We start from the raw sequence: 12,825 nt of genomic DNA on the forward strand, positions 1-12,825 counted from the left end.
AGAGCTGCTGCACGGCGAGCTTTCTTACCACACAGTCAAACCGCTTCGAAAAGAAAGAGAAATGCCTCTGACTCGCTCCAAGGTAATATTGCGTTTTCATTTTTAATCATCTTTTTTTACTTTCATATACTTGCAAAAAAAAAAAAAAACATCATCAGCAGAATTAGATTTGACATTAACTTTCCGCTATTTTTAGACAAACTTTTCTAAAGTATTAAAACTATTTATACGTTAACATTTTTTTTTGCATTATTTATGACTAAGAATGTCATTTAATTTTGATGATCATCTGGTTTAGTCTGAACTCTGTGCTCAGGGGTGTGTCCTACAAACTTCAAACGACCCATTTTATATTCTGCTATATTTGCTCACGATTTTATTAGTTATACGCTGCATCGTTGCATTTACTACATGATCCAACGATGGTTGTAATGCATCTGATTTATAGTTGTGAAGATATCTAATTAAGTTATAAGTGTCGAACAATACTTGCATGTTAAGTTTTTGTTTTACAGTTTCTCACCCATATTGAGGAGTTACTGAGTTAAATACAGAAGCCCATCTGACTGCATGGTTGTTTCATGTTGTTTCTTAAAGAAGCTGGCTGCCCAGACTCCATCAACCAGGATGAGCCTGAGGAGCTTCCGTAGTGTCCCGCTGGTCCCCATGGAGACCTCGTCCTCTTCTTCTGATGACAGCTGCGACAGCTTCGGTTCTGATGGAGGTTTTGCGAATACGGTAAATGCAATCTTTAACATCTGGCTGCAAACTGTGGTTGCGATCGTTGCAGCTTATGCTTTTCTCTGACTTTAGAGGAGGAGCTTGAAACAGACGAGGAGAACCGCACAGAAACCAAAGGTGTTCGAGGCAACGTCAGAGGAGGACACATGCAGCGGGTTTGAGGAGAACGTGATCAGCAAGCAGATTAAAGCAATGGTAAGTAATGCAGAAAGTTTAAAACTGCTCAATAAAACTCTTAGGTTTCTGTTGGCTATAAATATATTTTTCTTTTAGAAAGTCGGCCGTGAGGCTCCGAAACTTGGCCGCAGGTCAAATGTCCTGAAAGTCGCCATGGCGTTCCCCACCAAGAAGACGGGAAAGAAGAGACCTGCATCTGAACCGCTGCCACAGCCTAAAGTGCAGGACTCTGACTCTGAGGAAGAGAACTTCATGGCTAAAAGGGCTCTGAATATTAAGGAGAACAAAGAAATGGTATGATCTGTTTCATTTAGGTCACAGCAATTATTGTAGCCAGAGGTGCACTGATCAGAATTTCTACCAGTTTTTGTAAAGCCCTGACCTGCCAATTCCAATTTTAACAAATTAAGATTTCTGTTACGGAACTAAAATGAAGTGTATTTGCAATAGAGTAAATAACACACCAGGTGTGAGAGAGGAAGAACTCTCACAAGATTTTGCTACAGGATTTGAACCTATCTTCAAAACCTTATGTTGGGAATTACCGATAATAAAACCTATCTCCACGCGTATTCCCTAAAGAATATTGATAATTAATTAAATCTGAGATCTCCAAAAGGCTGCCAACATTTTCAAATCCAGCATGTTGCATACTCAGAAGGACTGACCATTATTATGGTTAGCCTTCCTGTTATCTGCTGAAAGTCTTGCTCTCTCTTCTGGAGCCCGAATGAACCACAGACATCTCTCAACACGTCATAGAGATTTCATTTTTCAAGCCTTATTAATGCTGGAAGTGGCTAACAATGAGTTACACTTGCTGAAGTTGTACTCTTCAGTACAACTTTGTTGCTCTTACTCTAATCTGATCATAGAAAGTTGTGGTCAGACCACCAGTCAGAGCTAATAAAGTTGTAAATTGGCAGATTCTGATCACCTCTCCATTTTTTGTTACTTTTCCAAAAGGACCTTAAGAGATTTTCTTGATACATGTTAATTATATTTTATTTATTATTTTCAGCTTGCAAAGCTCTTAGCAGAACTGAACAAAGTGCCTGGACTCCTTCCAGGGAAACGGATGGCAAAGTCAGCTTTGACCACAGTAATATGACTTATAATTAATTTGCTGAGTTACAAATGTACTTGTCGGCATGGACTAATATTTTCTACTTTCAGCTGAGACAGGCGCCTCAGAGGTCACCTAGAAAACCATGGGGTGTACGGCGAGCCCCAGAGCGGCTGCTCCCTCCCCGTACGCGGTCCCGCTCGCAAGTGGACGGACCTCCCAGCCCGCCTCCTGAAGAAGACACCGAGGATAAATTCAGCCTGGTTCGCAAAAACCCCGACTACGAGGAAGATGATGAACCTGTAAGTCTAATCATAAACACCACTGAATCACCCCGTCTTCTTTGCTTTAATAGTCTCGTAATGACAATGTTTTCCTGCGCAGCCACGTCGCTTTTGCTGTAACAGGCAGCGGACCCTCCCTCATGTGGTGCGGCCTGTGGAGGAAATTACCGAGTTGGAGTTGCAGAGAATCTGCAACAACGTCCGAGAGAAAGTCTACAACAGCTCCACTGTGAGTCCCGCATCATTGCACCTCTGATCAAAGTCAGCGCTGGTGCAGCTGTGTGACTGAAATATTATGAATTATTAATATCAATTATCTGTTTTCAGGGCTCCACCTGCCACCAGTGCCGCCAGAAGACGACCGATACCAAGACCAACTGCCGTAATCCCGAGTGTTTTGGGGTGAGAGGTCAGTTCTGCGGCCCGTGCCTCCGTAACCGATACGGAGAGGAGGTTCGAGATGCTCTGCTGAATCCAGTAAGTACCACGTCATTTAGCACTGTGATGACCGTTCGTAATGCATGTGTTGACTAATAAATCGTTTGCTCGTTAGGAGTGGTGGTGTCCGCCGTGCAGAGGGATCTGTAACTGCAGCTTCTGTCGGGCCAGAGAAGGCCGCTGTGCCACTGGAGTGTTGGTCTATCTTGCTAAATACCATGGCTTTGATAATGTGCACGCCTACCTGAAAAGGTGAGGATGCCTTTAAGAGATGCCCCAATATAGGGTTTATTGTCAATTGTTTTTTAAGCTTTGATAACTGGAGAACCATTGTTGTAAAATAACTTTTCATTTTGTTAAAACTCAAAAGGATTACAGATGTCCCATTTTAAACATTTTGCCTCTTTAAAATCTAATATCAATCCATTATGTGCATTGATATTTAATGTCAATGCAGCTAATCTAATCTGGCTAGTCTGGACCTATTTCCAGGCAGTGAGACAGAGGAATTTTGAATACTTTTACTGTCACTTTTATTGTAATTTTCAAGTCAGTTTCACTACTAAAAGCATACAGATTTATTGTCTTCTCTGATAGACAGGAGTTGAAAGGTATATAGGCGATCAATTTTACTGTAAATACATTCAACCTTCCTGTTATTTGTTGAAAGTCTTGCTCTCTCTCGCTTTTTTGTAGCCTGAATGAACAGCAGACATATCATAGACAGTAGTCTTCTTCTAAATAGTTCTGGAAGTCTCTTGCATAATTTCTACAAATCTCCCAAAAATTGTTAGTTTTGAGTTTTCTTTCTCAGTGACCGCTTCTAAATCAAAGAGAGTTGCCAAGGCAACCTGGTAGCAACTACATTAGGTATATTGCACTTACTTTGAAAGACTGACTGACTAGCCATTTGAACTAAAAATCATCTAGCCTGACCTTATGGTCTTTAGTATTTTATTTTTTTAATGTATATCAAAAACTTGAGTTCATTTATTATTTATGTTTTCTGCAGCTTGAAAAAGGAGCTGGAGGAAGAAAGCAGCAAGTGAAAAGCGAACGAGAATCTCCTGCAGATACCCTTGAAGACTGACGCTCTTCTTGACCAGTTTATATGGCTCGGAGTGTGAAGCATTGAAACTCTCAATGCTAATTATTTCTGTTCAGGTTTTTGATCAAAAGTTGTTCTCAAACTTATAAAGTTAAAGATTTTAAACCCCAGACTAAGACTGTAAGCTATAACTGAGCAAAAAATTGCCCAGTACACCATCCGCAGTCTTACCTGTGATGAAATGCAATAGTCCTGTGATGTTAGCATTGCCTTTGGACTGATCCACTTGTACTGTACATTGTTTTAAATGTATTTTTTTAAAAATGCTGTTAAATCAAATTAGCCCTTTCCTTCGCTTCACATTAATGCTTGTGTTTTTACAAGTTCCGCTTATATTTGCTTGCTGGAAATCAAAGAAAGCCTTCCTGCCTGTTGTGTTCTAGAAGTGGCCCAGTGATCCTCCTGCTGTAGGTTGAAAAAAGGGCATATAGAGCGAGGTCCACTGCCTTCCTCCTCTAAACCGTGAGGAGCTGTGATAAACTGCAGCGCCTGGTTAAATATCCTTCATTAGATAACTGTCACTAATGGTGTGGAAACAATTAGCACACTCTAATGGGAATCTCATACCTGTAAATCACTTTCCCCTGTTAAAGCACGTTCTCGCTCTGCACCAGCCTCCGTGGCTCATTTTCTGCCGTTCAATTGTTGAGCAGAAATGGCTGAAGGTGCCACTGAAGTGGCAGCAGAGTTATAGCCTGCGTTTTCCGCTCACAGCTCTGATCCGCTAAATGAAATGACATAAAATTAACCTTTGGTGCTGTTCATTGTTGAAATGTTCTTGGTTTGACCTGTGGTTGAGGATACTTAATCGTATGATGCTGTTGCAAAAATGTGATCGGTTAGATATATATATTTTTTTATCTTTTGCTGTAATTGCAGGTGGAGGTTGTTATACTGCTGGCTCTGTGTGCCAAACACAAAGGAAATGTGATTCGGGTTCATTGTGTTTTATGTACATGTTCAATAAAGCGTTAATCGGTGCAGAATCATGTCAGTGGTCTTCTCTGTAACAGTGGCAGCTGTAATTACTGTTATTGAAAGACGAAGAAAATCCAGTGACTAAAGACATGAAACCATGAGGCTTCCTAATGTTACAGAGGGACAGCTGGTGAAACCTTCACTCCTTCACAGTAAATTTGAACAGAACCAATGTCCTACAAACACTCGAGCAGTGAGGTAGGCTGTCACATGCACAAGCCTGAGTGGGTCAGATAATCACCTTTTACATCAGCTCAGCGCTGCATTAAGGGTGCAACTGAAATCCGTACTGGGTGGGTTTAAAAACAAACAAAAAGCCACATTTTTGCACGTTAATAAAAATGATAAGGAAAAAAAATGTCACCTCCCATTCAGTTACTTTATTTATATTAAAAATGATCTGATCTGTATTAGGCACTAGAATTATTTTTGTTAGACCTTAAGCATGCATAGAGGCAGAAAAAAGACCCAAAACTTCAATTGAGAGAGCTGCAGTCTACAAGCTGTGAAAGTGAAAAAATTAGTATGCAGAAAGATAGCAGGCAGGTCTGTGTGATCAAGGAAGGAAACTAGGTCTGAATGATTCCTCGATTATTAAAATTTCTCGGGGAAAATGTATGTGCCTCGAAGATTCGTTAAATTATGTTTTATTATTTAGCCTGTGTTCCGCCCGGGTCTTTATTTGTGGTGGGCAGCGCTGTTGCTACGTGCTGGCAGCAGCATGGCGTTGAATTTCTGCCGTGGGAACTGCGTGGATCACGTTTCGGGGAGAGAGAAATATTCTTTTACAACAGCCCTAATGGAAACACATCAGCAATGCCTTTTGGTTGCAACTAGTGTTCTCCATCAATCTGTGTAGGGTAGTAAGGTCATTTTCAAACAGTTTGAAGTCTGCCACTAAAATTACTCATAAGAGGACACAAAGAGCCAATGAGGTAGGTAGAGGATTGAAGGTAAAGAGTCACAGCTGTTTTCCTTAAATAGCAGAATCACTGAAGTGGGTCATACCACCATCTGTCTGTAAGGGCTGGGAGGATGAACGGCTTATTATTTGTTCAGTTTATCTGCTACTTTGACCTGATAATCCTGACCCAATAAATAAATTTTTCTTTCTTTTTTCTTTTTTTTTTTTTTTACTAATTAGTGCTATTCTGACCTGTGTTTGTATTTTTTGTTGGTTAGTTTTCAGTTGGTATGTCTCCTGTTGTGTCAAGAATGGTCTGATCAGCCTGTACTTAAGTTTCCCCGTGAGATCAGTTTGGCTTGAGTTTACTATGTTGCTACTGTTGTTGTGTTGACCTATGTTATGGACCCAACTTTTAATTTTTGAAAAATATTTTAGTTGATTTTTGTACATAGATTAAGAATATATTTTTGGAATGTTGTCTTGTTTTTCTGGCTGGTTTGTGCAGTCTCTTACATATTCCAATGGCCCAATCAAAGTCCAGGTCTCAACCTGATCGAATTGCTGTGGCGGGATCCTAGGAAAGTTAAGCAAAGAAGAAATGCCCTCAAATCTCAATGAACTGATTCAGTCCTGTACAGAGGAATGGGGAACAATTCCTCCATAACAATGTAACAGACTCATATTGGAGTATATTTTGAAAATTTGTATCACTGAAATTGATCAAAAAATCTTTTTTGACACAAAAATCAGATGTGATGCTGGAGGACAAGTAAATAATGTAGCTTTCTGACAAACTGGAAACATGTCAGAAGATGAATATGTGTGTGATCAAAGATTGACTCATTTACATTGCAGATTTAGCAGCACTGCAGTAAAATTAGGGATTCACGTTTCATGACACAAATACCTCACAGCTACCTGTGAAGACACTTTTATAAAGATTCAGCTTTTTGGAAAAACAGTAGTACAGCATTTCGCCGGTTTTATAAGAAACTTTTCATGTTCATTCTTCTTGGGTGTTCACAGTCATTGAATTTTGCAGGCTCTCCAGCTTCCTCTCAGTGTTTAAAAGACTTGCAGCTGTAAATGCACTAAATGTGGTTTAAGGAAATTGGTGTTAGGTTAACCAGTAACTCTAATTTCCTCAGGTGTGTCTGTTGGTTCTGTGATGGACCAGCCACCTCTGGTCCAAAGTTCAGCTCTAATTCTGCCCTGTGACCCTGAAAAGGACTTAGTAGGTACAGGAAATGGATGGTTACAACAGCCAATAAAAACTGAGAAGAACTTACTAGGAAGGACTATACTTTTACTAACATTTAAATAATTAAATCCTTAGTTGTTCTGTGAATATCCATCAGTTTAAAGTCACTGATGACAGAATATGGATTCTTGTAATGCTTTCTGCTCATGGTTTTCTTGAGCAATGACTTTCAGATTTAGTGTTATGTTTACAGCTCACATTATGGCCCATCTGTTTATTATTATTATTGTTATTATTATCATCATCATCATCATCATCATCATCATCATCATCATCATCATCATCATCATCATCACAGCCCTCAGGTTTTCCTGCTCAACAGATGCTGCCATTTGTTTAGCAGAAATGAAGACAGCAGGAGAACTAAAGCTGCCTGATGTTAGTCGTGCAGAACACTGACAATAGATGCGATAAACCTTCAGCAGAGCTGCACAATTCGTATTATTGTTACCAAGTTCACATATGCAGACGCCACTCCAAATGCAAGCATAAATCTATTGACCCAGCGTGTTTACCTGCATACAGCGATCCATTCTCTGTTATCTTTTCACACGATGTGTACCACTTTGTGATAGTTTCCTAGTTGCCTTTTCTCAAGTATTCATTGTTACACATGGTGATATTGTTTCTCAATTTTCTTTATGAATCTCTTATAGTCATTCTAGATTTTTTTTTTTTTGCATAGTTGTATACATTTTTTACTTGGTCTTTTGTCTATGATTCTTTTATATTACTTTAGCTTGGCCATTACCGCAGCATCTGCGGTAAAGGGTGCATTTGTTTTTATGCAACTTTAAAATAATGAAATAAATGACTAAATAAATAAGTAAACAAATAAATACATTGGATTAGATTCAGCTATTTGTAAATAGAGAGTGGAAAACATGCAGATGAACACAGAAGGCTCCCTAATACGTGTGCCAATATAAATTTTTAAACAGTGATTTATTAGGGGAGGGGGCTGTCTAGTAGGTTTAGTTCAGTGTTATTATCGCTGTCTTTATCTTACTCTAAGAATGTATTTGACTAAAATGTACTAATCTTTCAAGCAGGAAGAACAGTGAATTAAAATTTTTCATTAGCAATCAGTATATCAGAAAAAGTGCAAATATTCCCTTTGGCTTTGAATGTTTGTAAAATGACAATAACTTCACAAATGTAGCGTTTTCTGTCATTTCTAATCAAATATTAAATGATTTAGTAATTATCAATCAGTTGAATCTTAAATATGCATATTTTTAGTCAATATATATATGTTAAATGATAATGTCACCTCTTTTTCTTATGCATTTCCTTCCAAAAGGGGCATTTCAAAGACTATTATTAGTATAATAAAGATGCACTTGAGAATACTGGTCCTGTATTAAATATCAATGATCATCCACTTTGGGGTGATGAATATTTAGGGAAGTAATTGTTTACAACGCTCGAGCATTGAGCTGATCTGGTAATCAGGCTATGAAATACAATATTTATTCATTAGAGCAGATTTAATGAGGCCTTGCGGTGCTAATTATGAAAACCAGTGTAGCAGTAAATGAGTAGCGCGCGGTGGTGGGCTGCGGGGTACCTGTGAGGAGGGTCTGGGGGCTGAAGTGCCCTGAGTAGCACGGCGCGGCGAGCAGCAATACGGAGATCCTGGCTGAGGCTGTCCAGTTCACAGATGTTCACAACCAGACCTGCAGATGGGACCTCACGTTCCAGCTTGACCCAACACCTGGACGTGTCACATCTAAATATGGCACCATATTGTACGTAAACATACATATTCCCTCAACAGAGGCTTTTAAAACATTGTTTTACTGACATTCTGCAGGCCATGGAGCTAAAACAGGCTGCAGATTTATGTGCATGCAGGTCTGGAGATATGTGGTAGGATTTCACAGCATAATATGGGTTTTGATTGACTGATATTTTCATTATGGCTGCAGGGTAGCGTGAACACTGTTAATTTGCTTGAGAGTCCTGCAGGTCTACGGTGATTGTAGCGGAGCCAGAAGAAAAGCTGAATAAATGAAACTCACAGGGCACAATCACAATCTGTGGGTCAAAATCAACTGATTAATTATAATTTAGAATCAATCTGTCAGGCCTCTGTAATAAACACTTGTTCAGGCTTGCTGCTTAATAACCAGCTTTACATGGTACAATAATGTGGACTATATTAAAGCTACTCTATTATCCTGAACACACCATAATGCTTGGACAAATATAATAGGTGCAAACATTTCAGAGGGGAAGAGACAGACTGTTTCTATTTTTGATGCGGCTCATCATGAAGACTTTCCACATAAAGTCTCCCCCACTGGTTCTGACCTCTACTTCCTGTGAAGTACAGTGAGAAAAGTGCTGCTAAATGCATAGTGAGTGACTCTGGGTGGCAGGAGGCTTATGACATGTTCCTTTCCCGGCTGGAACAGCCAGGAAAGTGATGGAAACAGCAGTTTGGTCCAGGTGTCAGGGACATTATCAAAGAAAAGGGCTGCCTGCAGTTGCTCCATCTCGCAGGAAATTGCCAACTCACCCTAACAAAGAAAGGCATAAGTGCACTTGCTGCTGCCTTCAAGGGGAGCGTGATAAGATGACATTATAAATACAGAATTGTTCGCAAGAGGTGGAGGGCTCGGCACATCAGGCAGCTGAACTTGGCAATTTAGTTCCTCGTGTGCACGTCCAAAAGCCTCTGTGGGTTTGTCTGAAACAACATCGGCTGCTTATTCTGTAGAGAAGTCACACGTTTGGAGATATGTTAAACTTTAATTGCGGATATTATAACCATAACCTGCTTGGGAATACTGCTGATCGCGATATTTCAGATGAATCCCAGGATGGCAGGAAATCTGGAAGGACAAACAGAGAAAACGCATTCAGAATACATAATGAATAAATTCAAAATATGCAATAGTAATAATAATACAATTTAAAGAAGTAATTTTTTAGAGAGACATGTTTTCACTTTTAAGTTAGCAACTAAAACTAAAACAAAAGAGTTGTTACAGAAATTCAGGCAAGTATAAATAAACATTTTCCAAATAAAATATGTTATTAAAAAAATGTAGAAATATGTCCACATGTCTCCTAAATTATGCTCCTATTCTCTCATTCAGAGCATGCTTAAGAGGCTGATATTGAGATAACGAGTTCTCCTGATTACCTGACGGGGGCGCTCTAATACAGGTAACCTGCTCGTCTTTTTAGTCTCTCAACTTTCAACAAGTCTTTAGTGTTTAGGAAAAAGTTAAATGAATGCTTGAACTACTACGTATTTAACAGACATAAAATATTTTACAGCTAAAAAGAACACAAGAGAGTTTTTTTTTCTTGCTTTAATTTCAGGGTTCAGAGCTAAATATTCAGGGATTAAATGAAATATTGGAGCAAAATGTTGTCCAGCAGCAACACTGGGTGCAGAGCCCTGAAGCTTGTGCAATCTACTTTTAGGGGATGAATAAGACCAGAGCTCTGATCTGTAAATCTTTTCTTAAAGTGGAAGAGCTGGTACAGTGGATTGATTTTATTGAGATCATGCATTATAAATGAGGCATGGAGGAGCTCCGAGTAGCCTTGAGATGGTGCTACTCATCTGCTTCATTAATTTTTACTTCATTAACTCTCTCCTTCAGAGCCTACAACAGAGGATTCATTGCAGGTCATGAACGGACACAAGCTGCTGGACGCACAGAGTGACTGCCAAAATCAAATAAGGAGCAAAAACCCCACTGATCAAACCTTATTTTGTGCAGTCGGTTCTTCTGGATGGATTCAGAAAGAATAAAACAATGTAAAAATGGAGAAAGTTAGATTGGGCAGTTAATTCAGCAACGGTTATAAAAGCCCTGCAACAGACAAAGGTCAGTTCACAATCACATACCTTTATTCAAAAGGTAGCCGTTCTGTTTTCCTGCAGCAGTATTTTCACTTACTTTTTGTGCCTGAGTGGTGCTTCGACAGTCGCTTTTTGTCTCACAGCGAGGAATTTCAGAGTCGCCGGTGGGCCTCCCTTTAGAATGGACCATTTGTTTAATATTATAGCCTTAAACCTAACAATATCAGTCATGAAAGTGCCTATGCACGCTGCTATGCCCTGCATCGCCATTAACTCCACAGAAGTGACGGCCTCCGCTGGATCGCAGGGAGAGCAGAGGGAGGCTGTCTGGAGGTAAATAAATGGATGGTGTTGGTTTGCTGTGGCAGCACACCCCTCCACCCAACTCGACCATTTCCACCCTTCTTCACCTTTTTCCTTCTACTAACAGTATAGGTGTATGAGAGTCTTTTGGTCGACAAGCGACAATGTGATGCTGAACTGTTGTGAAATGTTTGAGCGAAACTTGTTTGATCCTGGATTTAATTAAGATGCAGCAAACTGGATTTCAAGAAATGCCCACTATTTGTTGCTTGTATTTCTTATATTTTCTTCCTCACATAGATGTGTTCTACACCTCCTAAAAGCCCAGCTTTAACACAGTGTGAAACACAGTGCTGAGATTTCCTCTTGACATTTGTGCAAACTGACAAGGCTGTCATGACTGACAAGGCTGCAGTCACACGGAAATACATACAGTTATTCATAAGGTAAACATATACGAATGTGAAAAATAGCTTTTTTGGTTAAAAACTATGAGGAACACAATGCTGCATCAATTTAAAAGCAAATTAAATCGGAATACTTATCCATTAAAGCTTCATTTAAAAAAAAAAACTGGTTAAATGTACGCCAAATATGCAAAAATATTCTCTCACACAGTATTATACGGGTTTCTTTCATGATAAAGCAGTTATGTTTAAAATATATTGGCTAGGTTAACTTAAGTCTTTTTAAAATGAATTCTTATTAATTTTATTTTAACTGAGATAAGCCTTTCCTTTGCTTTAATATATTAAGCATAGATTCATTTGTTTAAAATAAGTCTATGAAATAAAATGAATCTTTTGGCAAGAACAGTTTGGTTGTTTCATGTTTGAGCCTTGATAAATTCCTCCAAACAGGTTAAAATAGGACAAAATTGATGTGATTAAATAAACATTTCAAAGTTATTCTGACCTTTTCAACAGTTGTTGGGTGGCTTTTGATATGGGTGATGTTTCTCACTGCCAAGGGAGCCATTTCGACAGGGTATGGGAAAAAGGTTTTCTTTCACTATATTGGACTATTTTCAGTTCTAAATCTATACAATGAGACCAAAGATAAATTGGTCTACATTCAGTAGAGATTTTTTTTTTTATAAAACAGTTTGAGATTTATGAAACCTTTGTTCAATGTGATTCAATTTGTTGATACATAAAAAATGAAAAAGAAAGTTCATTTTTGCAGTTTTGGTAAAAGGGCCACTTTAAATATAGATAAAACCTATGCAGACGTGTTGAAGATGGACGGTTATTCTAGACTGGTCACATATTTTGAGACAAACCTTTAACTGAGGCAAACCCACACATTAGAGTAAGTTAAAATCTCAATTATTTGTTGTTTTCCATAAAGCAGTCAGATATTCTTGTAACTGTTTTTATGTTGTTGCAAGAAGTGGTGCTTGGTGTGTTTTGGCCTATGTTCATTAATTATTATCCCATTTCATGAACTTTTTGAGAGGAACATTTGTTAGTCACACTTACTGTATGTGATATTTATGCACAAAATGACTCCATATCTCAAATGATGAAGCAGTGTCTTCCTGTCAACTGATAAAAATAGATTTTAGGCAAACTAATTTAAATTAGATCTTCAGACGTTCAGTAGCTCCTTTTTACAAAGACATGGCTGAGCCCCAGTGCTTCAACTGAATCTATGAAAAATACCTAAGAAAACAGTTTGACTGACAAAACAGTGTTTTGCACAAAAAAAAGTGATTCTCAGAGAGGCGGAAACTT

General features: G+C 38.8%; 1 protein-coding gene across 2 annotated transcripts; it reads left to right on the forward strand.

The window, feature by feature from the left end:
- cdca7 (cell division cycle associated 7) lies at nucleotides 1-4,790 on the forward strand. 2 transcript variants are annotated; one of them, XM_005799408.3, is made up of 10 exons: nucleotides 1-82; nucleotides 598-738; nucleotides 814-936; nucleotides 1,015-1,212; nucleotides 1,940-2,020; nucleotides 2,095-2,286; nucleotides 2,369-2,497; nucleotides 2,596-2,745; nucleotides 2,822-2,958; nucleotides 3,719-4,790. In XM_005799408.3, the coding sequence occupies exons 1-10, from the start codon at nucleotides 62-64 to the stop codon at nucleotides 3,753-3,755; spliced, it is 1,209 nt and encodes a 402-aa protein (XP_005799465.2). In that variant the 5' UTR covers nucleotides 1-61; the 3' UTR covers nucleotides 3,756-4,790. The 2 variants fall into 2 exon arrangements, with proteins under 2 accessions (XP_005799465.2, XP_023192197.1); XM_023336429.1 differs by having other exon boundaries at nucleotides 601-738.
- Nucleotides 4,791-12,825: the final 8,035 nt, after the last annotated feature.

The sequence above is a fragment of the Xiphophorus maculatus genome, chromosome 7 (assembly GCF_002775205.1).
Source record: "Xiphophorus maculatus strain JP 163 A chromosome 7, X_maculatus-5.0-male, whole genome shotgun sequence".
Classification (NCBI taxonomy): domain Eukaryota; kingdom Metazoa; phylum Chordata; class Actinopteri; order Cyprinodontiformes; family Poeciliidae; genus Xiphophorus; species Xiphophorus maculatus.

Excerpts from the sequence above, each read along its gene's own strand:
- cdca7 (XM_005799408.3), top strand. The coding sequence starts at position 62 with ATGCCTCTGACTCGCTCCAAG. Across the intron at positions 83-597 it reads TGCCTCTGACTCGCTCCAAG|AAGCTGGCTGCCCAGACTCC; the intron begins GTAATATTGCGT and ends TGTTTCTTAAAG. Across the intron at positions 739-813 it reads ATGGAGGTTTTGCGAATACG|AGGAGGAGCTTGAAACAGAC; the intron begins GTAAATGCAATC and ends CTCTGACTTTAG.